Below are 27,055 nucleotides of genomic sequence, written 5' to 3'. Positions count from 1 at the left end.
ATATAATATAGCACATTTGGGAGAGTGCTTGCCTAGCAAGCATGAAGGCATGGTGGTGGTGGAGATGGAGGTGGTGGTAGTGGTGGTGTGTGTATAAAGTTTATAAGTAGCGGGACTAGAATCTGCACCTGTGTCTCAGTTCAAATCTTAGATTCTGGGCTTGGGGGTATAGTTTAGTGGTAGAACAATTGCCTAGTATATGCAAGGCCCTGGGTTATGGAGTATTAAATATCCATCCACTACAGTGCAGTCTCAGCACTTAGAAACTGAAGGACATGAGAGGTATTGAAAGGTCTGGTTTGGGCTGTAGTGTGACCCCTCATCTCTTAGGGAGGTGGGAGAAGGAAGACCGTTACAGGTGGCTTTCAAAAAGCTGAGGCAGGAGGGTCAATGCAAATTTGAGACCAACCTAGCCTACAAAATAAAATCTTTTTGGTTTTTCGAGACAGGGTTTCTCTGTGGCTTTGGAGCCTGTCCTGGAACTAGCTCTTGTAGACCAGGCTGGCCTCAAACTCACAGAGATCCACTTGCCTCTGCCTTCTGAGTACTGGGATTAAAGGCGTGTGCCACCAACGCTCAGCTCAAAAAAAATCTTTAAAAAAAAAGAAGGGGACTGCAGAGATGACTCAGTGGTTAAGAACAGTGGCTGTTCTTTCTGAGGACCTGGGTTCAGTTCCTAGCACCATGAGGTGACTCACAACAATTTAAGTCCAGTTTCAGAGGACATGATGCCCTCTTCTGATCTCTGTAGGCACCAGGCATGTAAGTGTGGCACAGACATACATCAATACATTGTATTTGTTTTATAAAGATTAATTTATTAATTATGTATACAGCATTTCCCTGTATATATGCTGCAGACCAGAAGAGGGCACCAGATCTCATTACAGATGGTTGTGAGCCACCATGTGGTTGCTGGGAATTGAACTCAGGACCTCTGGAAGAGCAGTCAGTGCTCTTAACCTCTGAGCCATCTCTCCAGCCCCACATTGTATTTTTTTTTTTCCCTTGAGACAGGGTTTCTCTGTGTAACCCTGGCTGTCCTGGAACTCACTCTGTAGCGTGCTTGCTAATATGCAGGGTTTCCTGGGCTCTGTTCTCAGCAGTGTGGTGCTGTATGTAGTTCATCATGAGAGACGGTATTATTTCAATAAAAGTTTTTGCTTCTTCTTTTCTCAGAGAGGAGAAGACTCTGCAGGATAGCTGCAGTAATTTCTAGCATAGCTGTAATTCCAGCACTTTGGAATTAAAGCCAAGATCTCAATTTTGAGGTCAGCATGGCCCTGTAAAAAAAATCTTTTACATGATCAGAACATTTCACTAAGTGTAGTAGCACAGACCTATAATTTCCAATACTCAGAAGGTTGAGGCAGGAGGATGGCAAATTCAAGACCAACATGAGCTATATATATGTCACCCAAAAAGGTAAACGGAAAAAGAAACAATACATTGTTTCATATAAAGCAGTACTTCTTTGTAGGGAAAGAAGCAGGAAAAGCATACTTAACTACCAAAAAAAATCAGGAAGGCCATAGAAAATAAGTATAAATTGAGGTGGGTGTGGTGGCCTGTACTTGTGATCCCTGCACTTAACCTGCAGAGACAGGAAGATTATTGCAAGGGCTCTGTCAAAAAAAAAAAAAAAAAAGCAGAACTCCAGAGAAGAGGCAGAAGATCTGCCCTGCTGAGGAGAACAGCAGATCTGGTGGTCCTCTTCTGCCCTCCTCACCTTCAATCCCCTGAAGAAGATGATTTAACTATAGAGAGGAGGAGGGCAATGAGTGAGTGTGGATCAGTATCAAAGGAAAGCGATTTCCTGTTTCTTTATTGCTGTAAGGGTCTTAAATAATCACACTTACTGTGTGGCAGTTTCCAAAGGTGGATTTACGGGGGCTGACTATCTCAAAAAACACCTACAAATGCCCAACCATAGAGATGTTTTAAAATACATTCATGTATTCTGTTACAGTTTGAGGGAACTTTTACAGAGAAAAAAAGTTAAAAATCTATTTAAGAAGTATTTATTTATGAATAGCCCACAGCTACTTAACCCTATTAGATTAGTAGATAAAAGCCTACCAAGAAGAATTAATAACCGTAAAAAGCCCCATATTATTTCAGTATAGTTGGGGTTTGTGTGTTTCCATATGTGAAAGTGTGAAAAGCCGGTGGTTTCTGTGCTAATGGTAAATAAACCATGTAGAATTGAGCTGAGGACGTAAACCTTTTTGTCAGTTTGCATAAAACTCCTAAAAAAAAAAAAAAAAAGCCTTGTTTTGTTTTCCTTTCTTTGTTTCCCCTTTCCCCAAGCAGGGTTTCTTTGTGTGGCCTTGGTTTTCCTGGAACTCACTCTGTAGACCAGACTGGCCTCGAACTCAAAAACAGATTTACCTGCCTCTATTTCCCAAGTGCATGCTCCACCACTACCTGGCCCTTGTTTGGTTTTGAGACAAAGTCTCATTATGTAGCTCTGGTCGGCCTGCAACTCACTATGTGGACCAGGCTGGGTTGGAATTCACAGAAATCTACCTACCTCTGCCACCCTGGTGGTGCTGGTGTTTGCTACCATGCCTGAATTTTAATTCCTGGAGGCAAATTTCCTCTCTTTCTTACTTCTGGTTTATTTTGAGTTATTCCACCATAGCCCACAGATTTAAAAGAAAACCTAAATTCTTTGTCTTCCTAGTAGTAATTTGAGATCTTTAGAGAATAGTTGTGGCCTGTCTGGTGCACGCCTTTAATCCCAGCACTCAGGAGGCAGAGGCAGGTGGATCTCTGTGAGTTTGAGACCAGCCTGTGGAGGGTGAGAGTAGTTCTCCGTAGATGTTCACAGGGCTTTGGTTGCACTAGAAAGGAAGCGTGTATAATAAACTGAATGGAAAATTCTAGGACCTAATAGACTGCATTTGCTTCCCCCACTCACCCTCTTCCATGATTAAGTAGATCCTTGGGTTTGCACATGCTAGGCAAGCATTCTACCACTGAGCCAGAGACGCATCCCGTTCCAGAAAGTGTTGTGATCCTGTCTTGTATGGGTAAGTGCATGTCCTGCTTCTCAAAACAGTCCCTTTTTCTCACTAAGCTCTTCCCCTCCAGGGGTCTGGCATGATAGGTCTGTGTACTTCCTCATGCCAGGACAGAGTCTGTGACTACCGCAGCATAAGGAAGGAAAGCTCTATTTTGGATTGTAGTTTAGTCACAGTACATCAGGGTATGTCATGGCAGCAGGAGCTTGAGGCAGATGGTTGTGTGCCCACACTCAGGAAGCACAAGATGAACACTAGTGCTCAGTTCAGTTTCTCCTTTTTTTTTATTATTTTTTAAAAGATTTATTTATTTATTTATTTATTTATTTATTTATTTATTTTATTGTGTATACACCATTCTATCTGCGTGTATGCCTGCAGGCCAGAAGAGGGCACCAGATCTCATTACAGACGGTTGTGAGCCACCATGTGGTTGCTGGGAATTGAACTCATGACCTCTGGAAGAGCAGCCAGTGCTCTTAACCTCTGAGTCAACTCTCCAGCCCCCAGTTTCTCCTTTTTATTCACGCCCCTGTCCCACAGAAAGCTGCTGCCTAAGGTGGGTCTTCTTATCTCAGTTAGCCTAGATAACCCCTCACATGCATGCCCAGATCTTGTTTACCAAATCCTGTCAAGGTGACAGTTTTAACTGTCACACCAGACTACATGATAAAGTGATAAGGTAATAGGAAACTTAGGAGAAAACAGGGTACACCAAGAAATATAATTCAGTGAGAGAATGTGTGATATGAAAATAAAGGAGGGATTCTATGGAGGGAGGCAGGGATGGTGGAATTAAAAAGACAACATTATATTTTCTGTCATGCAGAGTCTGCATTTAATAATAATAAAGAGCTGGGCAGTGGTGGCTCACATCTTTAACCTCAGCACTTACGAGGCAGAGGCAGGTGGATCTCTGTGAGTTTGAGGCCAGCCTGGTCTGCAGAGCAAGTTCCAGGACAGGCTCCAAAGCTCCACAGAGAAATCCTGTCTCAACCCCCCCCCCCAAAAAAAAAGGAGGAGAAAGAGAAAGAAGAAAAAGAAAAAAAATGTAAAGATCTGTAAGTCACGGATCTGGCGAGACGCTCTTGTAGAGGACCTGAGTTTTAGTTCATGCACCTGTATGGTGGCTCACAACTATCTATAACCCCAGTTCCAGGGGATCCAGCAGACATGAGTGCATGTGGTGCACATAGATGTATGCAGGCAAAACATTCATGGCATAAGGTAAAATAAAATTGAAAATATTTTTTAGAAAAGATTTGTAAGTCAGGCATTTTGCTCATGCCTATCTATAATCACGACAGTGGGGAGGTAGAGGCAGAAAGATCATCAGAAACTCAAGGCTAGCCTGAGCAAGATCTTGTCTCAGGGAGGGAGGGAAAATTTTGTGTGTGTGGTGAAATGAGGACTATTTGAGGGAAGGGAGGGGATAGAATAAGAGGGAATATACAATGATAAAGGTAATAGAAGACTCACTTTATGGGGCTGGAGCCATGACTCAAAGGTTAAGAGCACTTGACTGCTCTTCCAGGGGTCCCAAGTTCAATTCTCAGAAACCACATGGTGGCTCACAACCATCTATAATGAGATTTGATGGTGTGGGATTCCCCTCTGTATGCTGTGAATATGTTTTATTACCACTGGTTAATAAAGAAGCTGCTTTGGCCTATGGCAGGGCAGAATAGAGCTAGGTGGGAAAACTAAACTGAGCGCGGGGAGAAAGAAGGCTGAAAAAGCTGAGTTTAGTTGTCAGCAAAAGATGACAACGGAGACAGCAACAGGGTAGATACATGCACCAGCACGGATCAGAGGATAGCAGGTGGAGTCAAACAGCTTTCCTCTCATATCTCATATCTGGGCATAGGAAAGATCTCCTCTCTGCCAGTCCTTCCAAGAAAATACCCTCACATACCCACTCAGAAGCATGTCTGTCTTTTACCTTACTCCAGATCAAATTAAGTTGACAATCACGATTAACCATTGCATATCACTTTGGACATGCTCAGAGTATAAAATAGCAAAATCTGGCTTTGGGGGAAACAATTTATCCATGTCTATTCAGGAATCTTGAATATTTCTTTGACCCAGTAATTAATTTCTCCCAAAAAAATGTTCATTGCAGCTCATTAAAGCTAAATACCCAATAATTAGGGAATAACCTATTAAATTATGATGAACACAATGGAATGTGATGTGGTGATTCTTGAATAATACTTAAGAGTCGATGTGGAAACTATAATACCAGAATGTTTGGAAGATAAAGTAGAATTGGGATTTCTCTTTTCCTTTCAGCATTTTTTATTTAATTATCTTAGATGGAAGAAAGGGGATTAGAGCCATGACTTAGTGGTTAAGAGCACTACTGGCTGCTTTTGCAGAGAACCTGAGTTTGGTTCCCAGCATCCACTTTGTTGGCTCACAGCCACATATAACTCCAGTTCTAGGGGATCTGAGGCCCTCTTCTGGCCTTTGTGGGTATTGAGTGCAAGGGGTACACATACAGACAAGTAGGCACACATGAATAAATAAAAATAAACATTTTACAGGAACTGGAGAGATGGCCCAGTGGCTAAGAGCATTGGCTGCTCTTCCAGAGAACCTAGGTTCAGTTCTTAGCACCCACATGACAGCTCACAGCTGTCTGTAATTCCAGTTCTAGGGAATCTGACACCCTCACACAGACATAAATGCAAGCAGAACACCAACATACACAAAAATAAATCATTTTAAAAAATAAATAACTTAAAAATCTATATAAACATTCCTTTCTCTTTTCTTTCCTCCTCCTTCTTTTCCCTCTCCTTCCCTGTTAGAGATAGTCTTAACTTACTACTTAGTCAAGTTGGTGACCTTATTTTTAAAAACACATAACACAGGCATTACATTTATAATGTACAGAATTATATATTTAAAATCAACATATATACAGTCACTGTAATATTTTGATAAAAATTCTTTCCAATAGATTTATAGATAACATGTACAGGACAGATAACATTTATTAATTACAATTATTTACTTTGTGTGTATGCAGGGATCAGAAGACAACTTGCTTGAGTCCTTTCTCTCTTTCCATTCTGTGGAGTCCCTGAGAATGAGGTCCTCAGGCTTGGTGGCAAGCACCTTTACCAGCTGAACCATCTCATAACTGCCGTGGTTTTTGTCATTTGAAAAGGAGAAAGGGCAAGTGGTGTTGGCACATGCCTTTAATTCCAGCAGTAGGGAGACAAAAGCAGGCGAATCTATGCGAATTAGTGGCCAACCTGGTCTACAGAGCCAGTACCGGAACAGCCAGGACTGTCCAGAAAAACCCTACCTCAAAAGACCAGACAAAGGAGAAGGTGTCAGACTGATACTTTTCAGGATGCGCTTTCACGTTGGTTTTTCTTCTCATGTTTTTCTGGATGGAACCTAAAGCCTCAAGGCCTAGACAAGAATTCTAAGACTACCTAGAGACTTCCCCTTGATTTTAATAAGTGATCAGTGCAGGTAAGATAGAACATTAGCTCTAATGTCTGAGCACTTGGAGCAGTGACAAACAGGGGTATATGGTTATTCTGAGGATGACTCCCCCGCTACCCATAAAGGGATTTTCTGTGTAGCCCTGACTGTCGTGAGACTCGCTCTATAGACCAGGCTGGCCTCAAACTCAGATCTGCCTGCCTCTGCCTCCTGAGTGCTAGGATTAAAGGCATGCGCCACCATTGCCCATGATTTTATTTATTTATTTATTTATTTATTTATTTATTTATTTATTTATTTATCTATCTATCTATTTATTTATTTATTTTGGTTTTTCAAGACAGGGTTTCTCTGTGGCTTTGGAGCCTGTTCTGGAACTAGCTCTTGTAGACCAGGCTGGCCTTGAACTCACAGAGATCCACCTGCCTCTGCCTCCCAAGTGCTGGGATTAAAGGCGTGCACCACCACCACCTGGCATCGCCCATGAATTTTTAATCCTCTTTCTACTACTTGAGTGCTGGGATTACAGGCATAAATCACCATGCTTGGTTTGTGAGGTGCAGGGGCTGTGTGCATACTAGGAAAGCAGTCTACTGTCTGGGCTGCTCTTTCAACACCGTGGCCCTTAGGTTGGTGTATGTCTGCTTTGCTTTTGTTTTAGCATGTTTGTAGTAATCATATTATAGATGGTAATCCTGAGTAGATCATTAAGGACTCTTCTAATCATTGTACTTTTCAAGGGTACTCATTTAGAATGGCTTTGTTTCCCCTAGTTGGTAGCCCAGTAATTGGCATGGTGCTGTAAGTGTTCAAAAGCATGGCTCTGCCATTGGCATTGATTGAAACCCTTAGGAATTTCTGCCAAGTTCTAGTGACCTAATCCTCTCCTAAAAGCACAGAGCTCAAGTGTGTATTGAAATGCCTGAGTCAGCTGCACAAGGGATATACTGGCTACACTCCTGCTCATTCTTTCAGGATGAAAAATCTCCCTGGTGACCCAGGGCAGCAAGCATTTACTCTCTCCACCCAGAAATGCATTTATAAAAACATACAGGAGAAATACATACATATATGAAATATCTGTACTATATCTAAATGGCAGCATTAGAATTATGTTTCCTCGCTGGGCAGTGGTGGCGCATGCCTTTAATCCCAGCACTCGGGAGGCAGAGGCAGGCGGATCTCTGTGAGTTCGAGACCAGCCTGGTCTACAAGAGCTAGTTCCAGGACAGGCTCTAGAAACCACAGGGAAACCCTGTCTCGAAAAACCAAAACAACAACAACAAAAAAAAAGAATTATGTTTCCTCGTATGCTTGGTTTTAGCAGATATTGGTATGGTGTTTTTTGTTTGTTTCATTTGTTTGAGACAGTCTCACTTTGTAGCTTTGGCTGTCCTGGAACTCTCTAGATAGACCTATCTGGCCCTGAACTCACGGAAATACACCTGTCTCTGTATCCCAAATGCTTAGATTAATAACATATGACAATGGCTTCATCTCTTCTACTGATCAGGGTTAATTTCTAAAACTTTCTCCGGGTTTCTAAGTCAGGAAGGCAAAGAAAGGCACCGGCTGTTTATCGTATATTCACCGTGTGCCTGGAGCTTGCACTTGTGTAGAATCACTCTTGTTTTTAGATGAGGACCTTAGAAGCAGCAGGTAAAGCCAGAGAGCTTTGAAGCAGTAAGAACTGAACCAGGCAAAGCCACAGCTGTCCGAATCAGCAACTGCAAGTCCACCACCATCAGCAGCGTTTAGGCTGCAAGAGCCCAAGTCTGAGGGAATTCTGTTCCATCAGGCACCAACTCTTTCAGAGCCACTAAGGGAACCTATGTAAATCTCTGTCCCTCTAAAGAACTCAAGAGTCAAAGGTTGAGATGGAATTTTGCTCCTCAGAGAGGCTGCATAGCAAGTACCTCACCTCCTCTCCTTGCATCTCTCCAGGCCTCCCACTTCTCCTCTCCCCTCCTTAAAAGCCCTTCTCCATCTGGCTCCTCCCCACCACTTCCTGTCAGCTAGTTGCTAATGCAACCTCCTGACTGAATTTTATTTAAGCAAACACATCTTTGCATCATTAAACAAATGTTCCACAGCATAAGCAAAAGTAACACACCTAGCCAGGTGGTAGTGGCACAGTCTTTAATTCCAGCACTTGGGAGGCAGAGGCAGGCGGATCTCTGTGAGTCCAAGGCCAGCCTGGTCTACAAGAGCTAGTTCCAGGACAGGCCTCAAAAGTAACACGCCTTCCTTAAAATAATATTCTATAACAAAGGTATCTCCATTGTGTTGAGTGTTCAATAAAAAAACATTATTGGATGGCATGGTGGAGGATAATGACCAGCTGAGTGCTGTCCACATTATTAAACAAAATACAAGTAGTAAACAGTAAGCATAATATACTACCATTGTGGGAAATTGGTGGATAGGCATACAAATGCATCTGTTCTTACATTGTGCTTAACACATGTAGCATCTTTCCATGATCACACAATAGTTACCTTTAGTGATGGAAATCTATCATTATTATAAAACCTCATACTCCTGAGTTTTGTTTTATGTGAATGTATATCAATTATACCTCATTCAAAACCTAAAACCTGAAGCCTTTCGAGCACAACTATGACACAAGTGGAAAATTCCATACCTGACCTAATATGGTCGTCCAGATGAAGATGCTCTTGCCTAAGTTGCTTTCAAGCATATGTATACTTTTTATATGAAAATGGATTTCTTGTTCATCCTCTCATGTATATACAAATAGTTTTATCTCTGTGTATATATGAATACTTCAAAATTTGTAAGGCTTCTAGTGGCTAGCATATCAGATATGGGATACTCAACCTATATTATGTATTTGAAAGAATTTAGTGGGAGTAGACTTTTGAAAAGGCAAGGGGTTTCAGTTTAGTTGATTTTGTGCTTATATGTTTCTTGACACATTTCTTTAAAACACAGCAATAATGTTTATATAAGTTCCTGTACCCCATCCAGGTTAAGCATTCCTTTAGGGCAGGATACAACCCTTATTTGCCCTTGTATCAATTGAGTTTTGTTTTCCATAAAATTTGTTTATTTTTATTTTATGTGCATTGGTGTTTTTCCCTGCATGTATGTCTGTGTGAGGTGTCAGATCTTGGAGTTACAGTTGTAAGCTACCATGTGGGTGCTGGGAATTGAACCCAGGTTCTCTGAAAGAATAGTCAGTGCTCTTAACCTCTGAGCCATTCCTCCAGCCCCATCAATTGAGCTTTAATACTTTCCTTTGTATAGGGAAGAAAGAGACATATTTTTCCGATATTTGAAAAGTTCTCATCCACGAAAAGAGATGGAGATTGTTAGGTTTCTCAGCGGGTGAGTCCCCGAGTGCGAGTTCAGGAGATGTGGAGTTAAGCTCAAGAATGTCAATAGCATTTGAAGTTTGCTTTTCACTTCGCTCCAGATGTTGCCTGTATGTGAATAGTCCCGTTTTCATTACATCAGAAACAAAAATGCTAACCCCCTTTGCTTTTTGTTTTTTTCATAGTCAAATTCATCCGAGAAGTAACACCATATATCAAGAAACCATCTTTAGTATCAGATCTGCCATGGGAAGGTGCCACTCCCCAGTCACCAAACTTTAGTGGCAGTGAAGACTCTGGTTCTCCAAAACATCAGAACAGCACCAAGGACAGGAAGGTCATCCCTCTCAAAATGTGCTTTGCTGCCAGAAACCTAAGCATGCCAGATCTGGAGAACAGGTGAGCGGTGACTGTCATCATGCTCCCAGCATCACAGACTCAAGGACGTACCGCAGTGTCAGTGCCTCCTGTCGAGTAAATGATTCTGAGATCAGAGGTTTGTCTTTATTTTTGAAACCCTGGATGGTCTCAAACCCACCAGACTCCCAAGTCTTTTTATAAAGATATTATTTATTTATTTACTTTTGGTTTTCCAAGGAAAGGTTTCTCTGGGAAAACCTCAGCTGTCCTGGAACTCACTCTGTAGACCAGGCTGGCCTTAAACTCACAGAGATCTGCCTGGCTCTGCCTCCCAAGTCTTGAGATTAAAGGTGTGCACCACCACTGCCCACCTATAAGGAAATTTCTTAATTGTGAGGAATGTTGTAGTTCAGAGACCTATGATAGGTGGATCTGGGACACCACCTGACAATGTGACTCTGACAAGCTGGTTTCACAGACCCCCCCTTCTATAAAATGCAAGCAATGGAATAAATAATTTATAATTTTCCTTCTTGTTCTATAGTCATTTGTGTTCTATAATGACTTTAATTTTTGAAAAAGTACTGTTAGACTCAGTGTTAAGCCAGAGTTTTGGCAGAGTGGGGTAACTTTTCATTCTTTTGGTCTCTGATCTGAATGCACCCATGTGCCTAAGCAGAGTAGGACAGAACTTGGAAAACAGCACGAAACTGAAGCCCGGATCTTCTCATCAGGCATAGACACACACATACCTAAAGTTACAGCACTAGGGAGGAAGAAGCAGGCAAACTGGTCTACATTGTGAGTTCCAGACCAGACAAGAATCATCTTCTTGAACATACATGTAAAGCTTTTATGTGATTAAAACTTTTTGGGAGCCAGGCAGTGGTGGCGCACACCTTTAATCCCAGCACTCCGGAGGCAGAGGCAGGTGGATCTCTATGATCTACCACAAAGGTCAGCCTGGTCTACAGAGCAAGTTCCAGGACAGGCTCCAAAGGTCTCAAAAAACCAAATAGAAACACATAAACAAACAAATAAATAAGCTTTTTGGAGTGTTTTATGTAGTATCTCAAGATTGTAGCTTATTTTAAAGTCTATTATTTTTTTATCCCTTTGTATGTGTGTGGGTGCCTACAGAAGTCAAAACTGGAGTTACAGGCAGTAGTAAGGTGTCCAGCATGCTACTGAGAACCAAACTCAGGTCCTTTGCAAGAACATCAGGTGCTCTTAACCTTGAGCCATGTTCTTCATTCCATAAAATTGTAGCATAAAGTGTCATAACTGAGACAGTTGTGGTAGCTCTCATGTAGAATCCCAGCTCTTGGGAAGCTGAGGAAGAAAGATCACTGTGAATTTAAGGCCTGCTTAGGCTACATAGTAAGTTACAAATTAGTTTAGGTTATAAAAAAATTGAATAAACCAGTTTCATAAAAATCACAAAGTGGAGCCGGGCGGTGGTGGCGCACGCCTTTAATCCCAGCACTCGGGAGGCAGAGGCAGGCGGATCTCTGTGAGTTCGAGACCAGCCTGGTCTACAAGAGCTAGCTCCAGGTCAGGCTCTAAAGCCGCAGAGAAACCCTGTCTCGAAAAACCAAAAAAAAAAAAAAAAAAAAAAAAAAAAAGTCACAAAGTGGGGCTGGAGAGATGGCTCAGTGGTTAAGTGTACTGACTGCTTTTCTAGAGGACGTGGGTTTAGTTCCCAGCACCCACATGGAAGCTCACAATTGTCTATAATTAAACTTCCAGGGGACTTGACACCCATGGCAAACCACTAATGCACATAAAATAAAAATAAATACATTTTTTAAAAAATCACAAAGGGGCAAAAAGCCTTGATTCATCTAGTTCTCTCTCTCTCTCTCTCTCTCTCTCTCTCTCTCTCTCTCTCTCTCTCTCTCTCTCTCTCTCTCTCTCTTTCTCACACACACACACACACACACACACACACACACACACACAACCTCAGGCCAAGGAGGGCAGAAATGCTAAGCCCATTCATTATAAATCACTTCTAGAATAGATGCCCATGGTGTTACTGCTGCAGCTAGAAACTGGAGAAAAGAGCAAAAACATAAAATTTCTGTAGAACAGGGGTTGTGGGGATAGGGAAAGAAGGAAGGATGAAGGTGATTATTATATAAGCTAAGGGTTCTGCTACCTTTATTATTTACCAAGACATCTGTTAGAACCCAGTCACCTTGACTTTCTTTGAAACTCAAGGACTGCACTCTCGATTCAGTCATATGCTGCAATCTTTTTTTGTGGCTGGAGAGACAGCCGTGGGTGCTGGGAACTGAACTCTTATATTTTTGGTTGTGAGCCTAGTCTTTAATGGCTGAGCCATCTCTCCAGCCCACTGCAAACATTTTTAAAGATTTATTTTATCTGTGTGAATGTTTTGCCTGCATGTATGTCTGTGCACCACATAAATACTTATTGCCCATCGAAGTCAGAAGAGGCATCATATCTCCCTGAAACTGGAGTTGCAGACATTTTAAGCCATTTATTTGTAAGTCATCATATGGGAATCGAGCTTGGGTCTTTTTTTTTTTTTTTTTTTTTTGTCCTGGAAACTCAGGATCTGCCTGCCTCCACCTCCCAAGTGCTGGGACTAAAGGCATGTGCACAACTGCCTGGTATGAGCCTGGGTCTTCTGCAAAATCAACAAGTGCTCTTAAGCACTGAGCTATCTCTCTAGCCCCAAATGCTGGAAACATTTGTTAACCGTCAGGCTTGAAAGAAATCCTCAGAACCAAATGTGGAGAGCAATATAAAACCGCTAAAATTATAGCAGGCTATCTGTTCTGTATGTATGTTTGCAGGTGAGGAATCTAGAACAGATATAACGAGAGGAAGAAAGTGATCTTATGGGAGATATGTGATGGTAATGGATTGCATGTTAAAGAAAGCAGAAAGGAGGACTCAGTGGGGCAGAAAGGGAGCCAGCTGGAGGAGGGAATGACTGAGAACAAAGTATGAGGATAACACATACAAGGACGCGATGATGAAACCCAGTACTTTCAGCTTTGCAAAAGTCAAAACTGCATGATATTTGGGGTGGGGGCATGTGCCGCACCCTTCATTCCAGTTGGATGATCATCATACTTGGCCATGACGTGCTGTACAGGCCCGGTCTCGGGTGGCTGAGGCTAGTATAAAAATTCTCAGTCTTACTACTGAAAAGGGATTTGTTCCTACTTGAAATACCACATTTGAAAATGTCCATCTTTTTGTAAGATGCAAATGAAAAGAGACTGAAGGTTATTCTGTGGGGGTGAAGCTCGACTCACATTGCAGTGTTCTCTAGAGAAAAGTAGCTGGCGGGGATTGCACGCGGCTTTGCTTATTTCCAGGTTGTGGGCATCTGTCCTTTGTGTCTTGGCAGAAAAAAAAAAACATACAAAATTATCACCTAAGCACACTTCTGTTTTAAGACCTAGAAAACAGAGCTAAGCAAATGGGCTCTGGCACTTTGGCCAAACTATTTGTCTTCTATAAACCTCAGTTTCCTCTTGAACAAGATAAAAATTATGAGGGTTAAATAAGAAAATGGTTATAAAATTGGCACAGTAATTTCTTAAAAGTGTGTGGGTGCTGTCAGTTTCCCTTGGCCAAAATGTTTACATAATTTTTCTGTCATGTTTTCTGTCTATAAAATGAAAACACAGCCTGATTGTATCTTTTAGAGCCACATCAGGAAAGCCGGGAAGATGGCTCTGTGGGTAAAGTTTTTGTTGTGCAAGCATGAAGACCTAAGCACAGATCCCAGCACACATGTAAAAAGGCAGATTTGGCAAGCACCAGGAATCCCAGTGCTTAGAGACAGGAAGATCCTAGGGGTTTGCTGACCAGCCAGCCTAGCCAGCCAGTGAGCTCCAAAGAGTACTAGAGGAAGACAACCAACACTGACCTGGCCTACATACACATACGCGGCATGCACACGTGTATACACACACACACACACACACACACACACACACACACACACACACGTATTAAGATAAAGGAGATACCTGTAAAATCACTTGGAGCTCTTTAGTTCTTAAATTTATCTAAGCCCTGTCAAAACACATATCAATTTATTTATTTGTGGGTTTTAAAAAATTATTTTATGTGTGTTTTACCTATATATAAGCCTGTACCCCACATGCATGCCTGCTGCCCCACAGGGACCTGAAGAGGTCAATGTATCCTCTTCTGGCCTGGAACTGGACTGGAGTTGCAAGTGGTTGTAAACCACCATGTGGGTGCCAGGAACCAAATCCAAGTCCTCTGGGAAAGCAAGCAGTGCTCTTAACTGTTGTGTACGATGTTTTACTCCTTTACTCTTTTGGCTTTACTCCATGGCTGGCTGTGTGGCTGGCCCCTAGCATCCTGTCTCCTTTTCTTGCTCCAAAAAGTCCTTGTGCTTCTCCTCGCCCCTCCTTAAAATTCCTTCTCCATCTGGCTTCTCCCTGCCACTTCCTGTCTGATAGTTGCTGACTCAGCCACCTGACCACAGGTGAATTTTATATTATCAGACACATTTTTGCACCTTTACACAGATGTTCCACAGCCTAAACAAGAGTGTGTATACATAATAAGTAAAGAATCTTTAAATCATGATGTGGTCACCTGATGATGGCTACCTGAGCAGTTTCAGTTGGGAGTTAGTTGTCATGACTGTTATGTACATCTTTTTTGGTCATGCATTTTCATTTTGCTTGTGTGAACTTGGTGGAGTGGAGTTGATACAGGTGGCAAGGCATGGTGGTGTATGTCTTTAATTTCAACAGTAATCCCGGTACTAAAAAGCAGAGGCAGGTGGCTTTCTGTGAGTTTTAGGCCAACCCAGGCTAAAGACCTTCCCTCAAAAAAGCAAACAAACCAAACAAGCAAATGGTAGATGTGTGTTTTATTTTAGAAGGAACTTCCAAGGCTAGAGAATGGCTCAGTAGTTAGATTTCTCTTCCAGTGGACCATTCATTCTGGCACCAAATGGCTCACAACTGTCTCCAGTCCCAAGGGGTCAAATTCCTTCTGACCTCCACACACATGGTGCACATACATATATGGAGGCAAAACACTCAACACTTTAAGTAAATAAAATAAATGTAAGAAAGAAAGATTTCCAGGCATTTTTCCAAAGTGACTATGCCATTTTATACTAATAATCAATAAGAGTCAACAGTGTGAGAGTTTCCCTTGCTCCGTGTTCTTCCCAGCATTGTCAGTAGTAACTTTTCTGAAGGGTATGTGGTAGAATCTCATCATGGTTCATCTTTCCTTTTTTAAATATTTATTTATCATGTATACAATGTTCTGCCTGCATGTATGCCTGCACACCAGAAGAGGGCACCAGATCTCATTACAGATGGTTGTGAGCCATCATGTGGTTGCTGGGAATTGAACTCAGGACCTCTGAAAGAACAGGTAGTGTTCTTAACCTCTGAGCCATCTCTCCAGCCCCATTCTTCATTTTTATGTGAAGTTTCACTAAAACCAAAAGGGAAATGGCTTGTTTTTATTGTCATTATTTTACTGCTTTGATTAGGTTCTGTATTTATAAGGCTGGTGGGTGTTCTGTGAGTAAATGCAGGTTACTGCCTTTTTCCACCTGAGCTTCTGCTGCCTCACTAGATGCTTCTGATAATTGTGTTGTGTTATGAAACTTGAAAACTAATTAATTAATGATGAAGTCCAGTGAAAGAACATGAGCCTATTCCTTAGCAAGCAGCAGTGTCCTATAGGAATGTGGCAGTTTTAAATCTGTCTTTTTTATATTGGCTCACACTTTCCCATCTTCATTCTGACTTTTTAGTAAAAGGTATATTTGAGATTTGTGACAAAAATTACATGATTATTACTAAATTTAACTAATAAGTTATGTTAAAGACATAACCAAACAGATAAAGTAATATAAGCTGAACTTACAATTCCATGCTTCTGTCTACCTAAATATTGATTTGACTTGTCTGATCAAACTGGAATTAAATTTCCTAGGAAACTCTCAGTGGTTTGACTACAGTCCAAAACCTTTAACCTTGTAGCTGCCTCCTATCTCCTATGGGCTCAATTACTGGCAGACTGCCTCCGTGTTTGCTGTTAGCAGGGTTTTTGCTTTAATTTTTCCTTTTAAATAGCTCATTTCGAGCATTATTATGTTGCCTTGGTTGGTTTTGAGGACTGCTCCAAGACAGACTCTTCTGATCCTAGACTCAGTTCTGGTTGGGAGGTTTTTTTTTTTTTGTTGTTGTTGTTGTTGTTGTTGATTAACTTTTCCCCAACCCCTGTCCAAGAAGCTACAAGATTTCTCTTTCCATAAACGCTGGTGATCACACCGGAAAATCAACTTCCTGACCCTTTCATCGTTTGAGCCCTGTTGTCCTGGTGCTCATTCCTGATTAGTCAGGTTTAGCTTTATTCTATAACAGGTTTATTCTTATTCTTCCAATAATTTATAATTAGGATCTAATACCAAGAGTTTTAGAAGTTGTTCTGTCTTAATAGGATACTCAGTGTCCAGTGGCTGCCATGACCTGAGAGACTGTTTTTAGGACTGTATACAGTGTAAAGGTTTTTTGTTTTTTTCCCCAGAAAAGAATTGGCTTTTGCCTAAAGAATATAAACTGATTTCTATCTTTAGTGCTAACTAGGTCAGTAGGAGGAGTGAAGGAAATTTCTTGTCTGGTTCTTGCCAGTGATTTTAGCATGTTTAAAGAATGTTAATGCTGGCCTCAGTGACAGAGCAACAGGGTGGAAATAAATAAGTCCTTCTAGAAGATGGTCAGCCTAAAGACATGCAGTTTGAACTACGAATTGCTTCTCCCAGCCAGTTTGGTGGGGATGAGAATGGCTCTGAATCTTTTGCTAGGATGAGGTCATGGAAGTCATTGGCCACTTAGTATGGAAAATTCTATTTGTTCGTTTGAGATAGTTTCATGGTATTTCTTAGGCTGCTCTAAAATTTACTATATGGCCCAGACTGACCTCAGATTTCTTGAAATTTTGCCTTAGCTGCCTGAGCACAGGAGCCACGATGCTCAGCTAGGTGCGTTTTTATTTAGAGGTGGATATTGTTTGTTTGGCCTTTTTGGTTTTGTCTTTGCAGTGGTGGGAATTGAACTTTCGGGTCAAAAACTCAACTGAGACACATTCCCAGTTCCTGTTTTTATCTTTTGAGATATAACTCACTAAGTAGGCCAGGCTGGTGTGGAACTCACAGTCCTCCTGCCTCTTTGTCATGCATGCTTTAGTCTTACTTTCAGAAATAACCTTGCTACCAATTCACTACCCATTTAGTGATTATGTAGTAGAGTGGCTGGGATTTGGGCCTTTCATCTCATTTTAGTTAGGATTTCTATTACTTATGATGAAAAACTATGACCAAAAACAATTTGGGGAGGAAAGACTTTATGTCATCTTAGAATCCTCAGGTCATACTTCATCACTGAGGAATTCTGCAATTCAAGGCAGAAACTGAAGCAGATGCCAAAGAGGAATGCTGCCTACAGGCTTGCTCCCTGTGACTTGCTCAGAACCCTGACCACCTGCTAAGTCCTATGGCTGTTTGCCAGCTTCCCATATTTTGTTGTAATGAGCTCTCTAAGCTTATAGGATTATCTTTAAATTTTTTGTTAATTATGTGAGTTTGTGCATGCCACAGTGTATGTGTAGAAGTTAGAGGACAACTTGCAGGAGTCTGTTCTTTGTACCAGATGAGTTCTTCAGATCAAAGTCAGACCATTAGGCTTGGCAACAAATATCATTACATGCTAAGCCATCTCATCAACCCTAGAATTAGCTTTTTAAAAAGCCTCCTTAGACCTTGCAGTGGTGGTACAACCCTTTAATCCCAGCATTTGGGAAGCAGAGGCAGATGGATCTCTGTGAGTTTGAGGCCAGACTGGTCTACTGTAGACCAGTGTCGCAGCCATTCAGTCTCAAAGAAACACACAGAGGCTTATATTAAATATAAACTATTTGACCTATTAGCTCATGCTTCTTATTAAATAGCTCTTTTTTCTTAAATTAACCCATAATTCTTGTCTATGTAAGAAAAGAAAGAAAAGCTTCCTTAGGAGAGGTACCAGGTTTATAATGAGCTCACCACATAGAACCAGTTTGATGAGTGTGCCCAGAAGTGTAAAGCATCCCCTGCAGTCCTACTTTGCCTTTACTACCACACACAGAAGTATCTGTTTTGTTTTTTGGTTTGGGTTTTTTTGTGTGTGTGTGTGTGTGTGTGTGTGTGTGTGTGTGTGTGTGTGTGTGTGTGATATTTCAAGACAGGGTTTCTCTGTAGCGTTGGCTGTTCTGGAACCTGTTTTGTAGACCAGGCTAGCCTGAAACTCACAGAGATCTGCCTGTCTTTGTCTTTTAAAGCACAGTCTTCATAATAGCCAGGACTAACTGTTCTCTATAACATCTTTTGTGACCTATAATTAATTGTGATTTATCAACTGTTCATTTTCTGCCTTCCCTGTTAGACTTAGGCTCAATTAGGGTAGAGACTGGATTTTTTTTCCCATTGATCTGTGTTTCTGCAGTGACAATACCTGTCATTTAGTAGGGACTCAATTAATAATGTATCTAAGGAAGGATTGGTTGGGGGCCAAAGAGGTGTCTCAGTGTTTGAAAATGATTGCTTTTCTCCCAGAGGTCCCAAGTTCAGGTCCCAGCCCACACCTGTTACTCCAATTCCAGCGCATCTGATGACCTCTTCTGGCATATGTGGGTACTTCACACACCATAAATACAAATAAAATAAATCTTAGTAAAAAGTATAGACTCAGTAGAATTTGAGAATAAACATTTGCAATATAAAATAACAACTTAAAGTATTTGGAGCTGGCATGGTGGTCGAGACCTGTCATCCTAGCATTTAGGAGGATTATCATGAATTTGAGGCCAACCAGTGCTATATGATGAGATCTATCAAAAAAATAAAAAGTAAGGCCAACAAGATGGGCCAGCAGGTAGAGCTGCCTGTCACCAAGCCTGACAACCTCCATTTGATTCCTGGGACTCATGCAATGGAAGGAGAAAAATGAGTCCCACACTCAAGACTGTGACACACTCACACACATAACAATAATTGAACAACAAAAACCCCCTGAAGAATTTTAATACAAAATGAAAAAGTGAAAACAAAAGTAAATAAATAAAAGACTTGTAAAAGTACTCGCTGTATAAACCTAATGACCTTACTTTGACCCCATCTCACTCTAGAACTAGTAGAGCAGGGCAAGGATGCCTGATGCATGACTGGTAGAAGCCACGAGGCAGCTGATGTAAAGGTAACTTTAGCCAAGTGTAGTAGCAGCAGCAGCAATAGTAGTACATGTCTTTAGTCCCAACACTTGGGAGGCAGAATCAGGGGGATCTCTGTGAGTTTGCGGCCAGCTGAGTCTATACAGCGAGTTCTAGACCAGTCAAGACTACATAGTGAGATTCGGTCTCAAATAAATTAATAAAATTCCAATTTTTAGCCGGGCGGTGGTGGCGCACGCCTTTAATCCCAGCACTCGGGAGGCAGAGGCAGGCGGATCTCTGTGAGTTCGAGACCAGCCTGGTCTACAAGAGCTAGTTCCAGGACAAGCTCCAAAGCCACAGAGAAACCCTGTCTCGAAAAACAAAAAAAAAAAAAAAAAAAATTCCAATTTTTATAAAGAATAATATTCACAAAGAAAAATATCCTGCTAATATTCCTTTATTTCAAATAAAAGAATTTTAGTTCATTGTTAGGCTTTTATACTTTATACCCGTATTACCTAACTAAAAAAAATTTTTAATGTGTTTTTTGAGACAGTTTCTCTGTAACAGCTCTGTAACAGCTGTTCTGGAACTCTGTAGACCAGGCTGGCCTCGAACTGACAGAGATCCACCTGCCTCTGCCTCCTGAGTGCTGGAATTAAAGGCATGCACTACCACCTGGGTTTTTCTTTTTGGTTATGTATGTGTTTTTGTGTGTGTCTATCCACATAAGTATAGGTGTCCATGGAGGCCAAAGAACTTGGCTCTCCTGGAGCTGAAGTTATAGTCAGTTTATATTATTATTATTATTATTATTATTATTATTATTATCACCTAATTTGGGTGCTGAGAGTCAAACCTGGGTCCACTAGCCGAGCAGCAAGTGCTCTTAACCACTGAGCCATCTCTTCAGCTCCTAATTATTTTTAAAATATTTTTAAAAATTAAATATAAAATTCTTTTAGCTTTGTCTGGTGAAATTCAGCTGTAATGCCAGCACTTGAAAAGTGGAAGCCAGAGGAGTTCAGTGTCCTCCTCAACTACATGGCAAGTGTGATGTCAGCCTAGAGTGCATGGCATACATATAACCCTGACTTTTACATGCTTAATATACGGATTTGTGCCCATGTGTGGGTGTTGATGTTGGTGTTCCTGCCTGCGATGTCCAACAGACTTCTATTTCTTTGACACAGAAATTAAGGAAAAGTGAAGTGCACCACTGTTGGCCATCCCACAGGTGCAGTGCACCAACAGAGCCAGCTGTTAGTCCCAGTTATTGTGTTTTCTCTGGGATTGGACTCTGGGAAATTAAAGTATCTCTGCTTGAAAATCACATTCCTATATTAGATTTGCAGTTAGCGAGTTAACTCTGGTAGTGTGATGGCTTGGAACCTGGCTCATTTCTCTCTTTTCTCTCTTCATACAGATTGATAGAGCTACATTCTCCTGATAGCAGGAACACCTTGATCCTACGCTGCAAAGATACGGCCACAGCACACTCCTGGTTCGTAGCTATCCACACCAACATAATGGCTCTCCTCCCACAGGTATTGGCTGAACTCAATGCCATGCTTGGTGCAACCAGTACAGCGGGAGGCAGCAAGGAAGTCAAGCATATTGCCTGGCTGGCAGAACAGGTAGGTGGAAGGCAGAACAGGGTTTTACTCATCCCCACTCAGACTTAGAATGCTTCCCTTATGACATATATCTAGACTATTTATATCTGTACCCACCTACATAATCTCTCTCTCACTCTTTTTCTCCCTCTCTCCAACGTGTGTGTGTGTGTGTCGGGGGGTGTCTCACCATTTAGACCAGGCTGGCCTTGAACTCACAGAACCTCCTGCCTCTGCTGCTCCAGTGCTGGATTAAAGGTGTGCCACCATGCCTGTCTATAGATCCATTTATAGGTTATGTATCACTCAGTTCCTGAACACCCACATTGCAGCACTTCTGCTTGTCTTGTTTCTCCTCCACCACTCCTTCCTACAGTCTAGCCCTGGTCTCTACTCATCCCTCCAGCAGCAGAGATAGCCTTTGTGGTTTCACCATCACAATACAGCGAAAAGGAGGTTCCTGTTACCCCTCTCGAAACAGCATGGGGTGCTTGTTATGATTTAGGACTAGGGTCAAGAAACCGGAGAGCTATCTTAGTGGCTAAGAGTGGCACATGCACACACAAATATGGGTGTCTGGGTCAGTGAACTCTGTGTATTGTTAGCACTTAGCAACATGCTTTGACTCTGCTGTAATAGCAAGCAAGAGAATAAATGGACATGACGGGGCTGGAGAGATAGCTTAGGGGTTGAGAGCTCTGGCCGCTCTTCCAGAGGACCCAGGTTCAATTCCCAGCACCCACATGGCAGTTCATAACTATCTGTAACTCCAGCTCCAGGGGCTCCGACACCTTTGTACCAATGCACATAAAATAAAGTTAAATAATTAAAAAAATGGACATGACTATGTTTTTTAGTAAAACTTTAGAATAAGTTGAAGGGTGGATTTGACCCAGAGGTCATAGTTTCTCCACTCTTTTTGTAGACTATTGATAGTGTTCCCAGGGGCAACAGTCTGTAGTTTATATCCCCAAAGTAGAGAAACTTAAAATATACAAAATATAGGGTTGATGATATAACTCTATGGTAGAGCACTTGTCTGATACTTACAAGGTTCAAGGCTTAATACTAGAGGAAGAATATAAATAAAATATTTTACAAGCCATTAAACAAGATTCAATGTAGTCCATAACTGAAAAATGAAAAGAAAAATACCATGAAAACCTAAGTGGATGCTGAGGGGAAAGAGAGAACTGAAGAGCACAAGTTTTTAGATCCCAGGTCCAGCATAGCAGGGAAAGGGTCACACATAATATCAGATTACATCTTTCATTGTCAACAAGGACAGAGTGAGTTCCAGGACAGCGAGGGCTATACAGAGAAACTGTAGCCAGAGCTGTTTGTCCTGCCCACCAGTCCCATGGCTACTTAAAAGTAATCACTCAAAGACTTAATATTTGTTAATTATAAATGTTTGGTTGATGGCTCAGGCTTATTAGTTAGCTCTTACAACTTAAATTAACCCATTTCTATCAATCTATGTATGCCACGTAGCCTATGGCGTTACCTCTATTTTTACATGTGTTGCTTTCTCCACAGCTGACTGGGTGGCATCTCCTTGATTCTACATTCTGTCTCTCTGTATCTCTGCTTGGCTTTTTTGCTGAGCTATATCCTGCCCTGCCATAGGCCAAAGCAGCTTTATTCATCAACTAATAAAAGCAACACATATTTGCAGCATACAGAAAGGCATCCCACATCAAGAAATCCTAAAAACTAAAAAAGGGGAAAAAAAAGACAAAATTCTTGCTCTTTTTACTTACTGTCCCTATCACTGTAATTCATATGTCCTTTTCTCTAATAAATCTTTGAATATTTTCTTTATGCAAATGAAAGAGAAATATGAGTACATATTCTTTCTCTTAAAAAACTGTGTATGTGTATGAGTCTGTGTGTGTGGATGTGTGCCTGCACATACTGCAGAGAACATGTGGAGGTCCGAGGATAAAGGACAATTTTATGGAGTTAGGATTTGTTTTTGTTTGTTGATTGGTTGGTTTTTTGTTGTTGTTGTTGTTTGTTTGTTTTGAGATAGAGTTTCTCTGTGTAATACCTTGGCTGTCCTGGAACTCACTCTGTAGACCAAGCTGGCCTAGAACTCAGAGATCTACCTGCCTCTGCCTCCAGATTGCTGGGATTAAAGATGTGCACCACAACACCCAGCTCTGTGGAATCAGTTTTGTTCTTCCACTTTTAGCGGGTTCTAGAGTTCATACTCAGGTCACCAGGCTTGCTCATCAAGAACTTTACCCACTGAGCTACCTTGTGTCCCCCTCCCCCTTTTCTCATACATAGAACTTATATCTTGCTTTTTATTATTTATTTAAACAGTTTGTCTGGAGAGATTTCCATACAGTACATTGAGAGCTACCTTATTCTGTAAGATATTCTGTTCTGTAGCTAATAAGAATGTTTCCAGCTTTGTTGTCCTAATATTTTATCATTACAGACAATATTGTAGTAGACTTTTGTAGTTTATCTTGTCATACGTACATTATCTAAACTTTTTGGTCCTTGTTCACACAGATCAGATAACAAGGGTACTTATTATTTGAATATATTTAGGCCTTAAAATTATTTCTGGGAGGACCCGGCAGTGGTGGCACATGCCTTTAATCCCAGCACTCAGGAGGCAGAGGCAAGTGGATCTCTGAGAGTTTGAGGCCAGCCTGGTCTACAGAGTGAGTCCAGGACTGGTTCCATAGCTACTGAGAAACCCTGTCTCCAAAATAAAAACAAAACAAACAAAGAAACAAAATGGCCGGGTGGCAATGGTGTACATCTTTAATCCCAGCACTTGGGAAACAGAGGCAGGTAGATCTCTGTGAGTAAGAGGCCAGCACAGTCTACAAGAGCTAGTTCCGGGACAGTTAGGGCTGTTACAGAGAGAGAAACCCTGTCTTTTTTTTTTTTTTTTAAATATTTATTTATTAAGTATACAATATTCTGTCTGTGTATATGCCTGCAGGCCAGAAGAGGGCACCAGATCTCATTACAGATGGCTGTGAGCCACCATGTGGTTGCTGGGAATTGAACTCAGGACCTTTGGAAGAGCAGGTAATGCTCTTAACCACTGAGCCATCTCTCCAGCCCGAGAAACCCTGTCTTGAAAAACAAAATAAAACCAAAGAGATTATTTCTGGGAGCAGGATGTAATGGCACACACCTTTAATCCTAGCAGAGGAATTTTGAGTTCCAGGACAGGCAGGGTTACACAAAGAAACTTTGTCTCAAATAAGTTAATAAAGTAAATAAATATTCTTTCTGGGCCAGGGCCCACGAAATGACTGTAGGTTAAATGTTTGCTGCCCAAACCTGATGACCTGAGTTTAATCTTCAGAGCCTCATAAATGTAGAAGATAACAAACTCCACAAAATTGTCCTCTGACCTTCATATACCCAATATTTTTTTCAAAACCTTTGCTTAAAAACTTTGTCAAAATCTACTGCCTTGCATGGAATGTTTTGAGACGATAGATGGAAAGCAGAAGGGGCGTGGGCGAAAGCTCACTTGTCTGCTCCATTAGCCCCATCCACCAGGTAGAATTGTTTCTTTAAAGATTTGGAGGGGCTGGAGAGATGGCTCAGCAGGTAAGAGCTCTTGCTGCTCTTCCAAAAAACCTGGGCCTGATTTTCAGCATCCACATGGCAGCTTATAATGATCTGTAACTTCCCTTCCAGAATCTGGTTCCATGGGCATGCAAATGCATAGACATATGCAGGCAGAACACTCATACATGTAAAAGAAATAAAAAGAAAAAAATTAGTTTATATCAGTTCTTATATTTGGACAGTGAGATTTTAGAAAGTAAGGGGATATTTCTCCATCTGTAGGATAATCTCCAGAAATGACTGGTCATAAGGAATGCTAGTTATCCACCTCTAGACCGCAAATATTTCCACAATTTACTACTGACTTAAAATAACAGTCATTGACTTCATACAGTTTCTAGGGTTCATGGCCTTAGCTGGATAGTTCTAGCCAACCAAGGCTTTCTCATGAAGATAGAGTCAAGCCATCAGCTAGCATGGCATTCATCTGAAGTCTTCAAGACCCCATCTCAGAGACAGATCGATAGGATCATGGGGTTTCAGAAATATTAATAATATATTAGTAATATTTAGTGTTGCCTGTTTATTAGAAAATATATTTAGAAAAAGCTGATGTTTGCCAGGTGTACATGTGTGGGTGTAGAAATACAAGCAAACTGAAAACCCTCAAATTGTTATCCCCTTTTTCTCTAGCCAGAAACTTAGTAATAGAGCCTCAAGGCTGTTTGTGCCCATACCACAACTGAAAACCCATACTACATATGTAGGCAACATTTTGACTCTACTGAAAATAAACAATATCCGTAAACAGTAAGGCAAATAAGCAAACAGAAGAAAGAAAAGGTGTTCTTTGAAAACCAAGGGCTTTGGGGGCTGGAGAGATGGCTCAGCGGTTAAGAGTACTGACTGCTCTTCCAGAGGTCCTGAGTTCAATTCCCAGCAACCACATGATGACTCACAACCATCTGTAATGAGACCTGGTGCCCTCTTCTGGCCTGCAGGCATACTTGCAGACAGAACACTGCCATCTCTTCAGCCCCCAAGAATGACTTTTAATAGCTGATCTCATCCTCCTGCTTTCATTCTCAAGTGCTGGCTGGGCTTATAGACATGTACCACTATGCCTGGTAACTTATATTCTTCTACCAGATTGCAACTAGCAAGAAATGACAGTTTAGAAAACTAGGGTGCATTGGTCCTCTCACAGGCTAGACTTCATTCCTCACTTCTGGGATCAGCCTGTAGCTCAGAGACACAGAGGTGTGTGGTGGCGCATACCTTTAATCCCAACACTCAGAAGGCAGAGGTAGGCAGATCTCTTGAGTTCAAAGTCAGCCAGGGCTATAGAGTGAGACCCTGTCTCAAAAGAATCTGAGACTCTGGGTTAAAGGTTTTCAGTAAACACCAGGCATTGTGGCGCACATGTGGGTCTCTAGGAATTGGGAGGCCAGCCTGGTCTACATAGTGACCAGGGCTCTTGACCACTGAGCCATCTCGTCAACCCCTTTCAGAAGTCTTAAAGAAAAGAAAGAAAAAGTGATTCTGAAGACAGCTATCAATGAGACAAATGATTAGCTTGAGTTCTCCTGGAGGCAGTCGGGGTGGCTTGGAGGGGCAGGGTAAAATACCTTGCTTTTCAACAGCCTGATCTGCTTGAGTCCAGGGTTTGATGATGGCAGGGCTTTTCTTGAGCACAGTCCTTTCCATTTTTGCCCTGGGTCCTTGACATGAATAAGTAGTAGGTGGCTGTTTCCTAGATTTTTAAACTTCCTAGGTAACTGAGCTTTATGCAGATAAAAATATGTGTATTTGAAGCCAAAACATGTACTTCGTAAATAAAATGAAGAACTCCTGAACTTGTGTTTTCCAGAAAAACAGTGTAGCACTGGGAGCTAGTTCAGCGAGTTAGCCATTGCCTAGAATGAGGCCCCTGTTTAAATCAGAGCATCAGAAAAGCAAACTACATTATGGTCAACATTTTTTATTGATTATTATTGTGTATGCATTTGGGGTGTGTGTGTGTGTGTGTGTGTGTGTGTGTGTGTGTGTGTGTGTAGTGCAGGCTTGTACATTTCATGGTGCGGATGTGGAGGAAAACTTCTGGGAGTCAGTTTTTTCTATCCACTGTGGGCTCCAGGGATCAAACTTAGGTTGTCAGACAAGTACTAAAAAGTGATGAACCGCCGGGCGGTGGTGGCGCACGCCTTTAATCCCAGCACTCGGGAGGCAGAGGCAGGCAGATCCCAGTGAGTTCGAGACCAGCCTGGTCTACAGAGCTAGTTCCAGGACAGGCTCCAAAGCCACAGAGAAACCCTGTCTCGAAAACCCAAAAAAAAAAAAATTGGAAAAGTGATGAACCATCTCATTGACCCATGGTCAACATTTTTTTAAAACAAAATAGGCTATAATTTACTATAGGAAATTCTACAACATACAGAGTTGTGTTATTTTGGAATATCAT

The 27,055-nt window shown here is 41.5% G+C and overlaps 1 protein-coding gene across 1 annotated transcript in view; it reads left to right on the top strand.

The window, feature by feature from the left end:
• Sntb2 (syntrophin beta 2) overlaps window positions 1–27,055 on the top strand; it is a 79,744-nt gene that overhangs the window by 32,179 nt on the left and 20,510 nt on the right. Inside the window, exons 2-3 of the mRNA XM_038313262.1 lie at window positions 10,015–10,228; window positions 20,853–21,063. Coding sequence (XP_038169190.1) covers window positions 10,015–10,228; window positions 20,853–21,063 — 425 coding nt within the window. The remainder of the gene's footprint in view (window positions 1–10,014; window positions 10,229–20,852; window positions 21,064–27,055) is intronic.

The sequence above is a fragment of the Arvicola amphibius genome, chromosome 15, assembly GCF_903992535.2.
Source record: "Arvicola amphibius chromosome 15, mArvAmp1.2, whole genome shotgun sequence".
In the NCBI taxonomy this organism is placed as follows: domain Eukaryota; kingdom Metazoa; phylum Chordata; class Mammalia; order Rodentia; family Cricetidae; genus Arvicola; species Arvicola amphibius.
The sequence above is the reverse complement of the archived record's forward strand: the minus strand, read 5'-3'. Positions and strand labels throughout refer to the sequence as shown.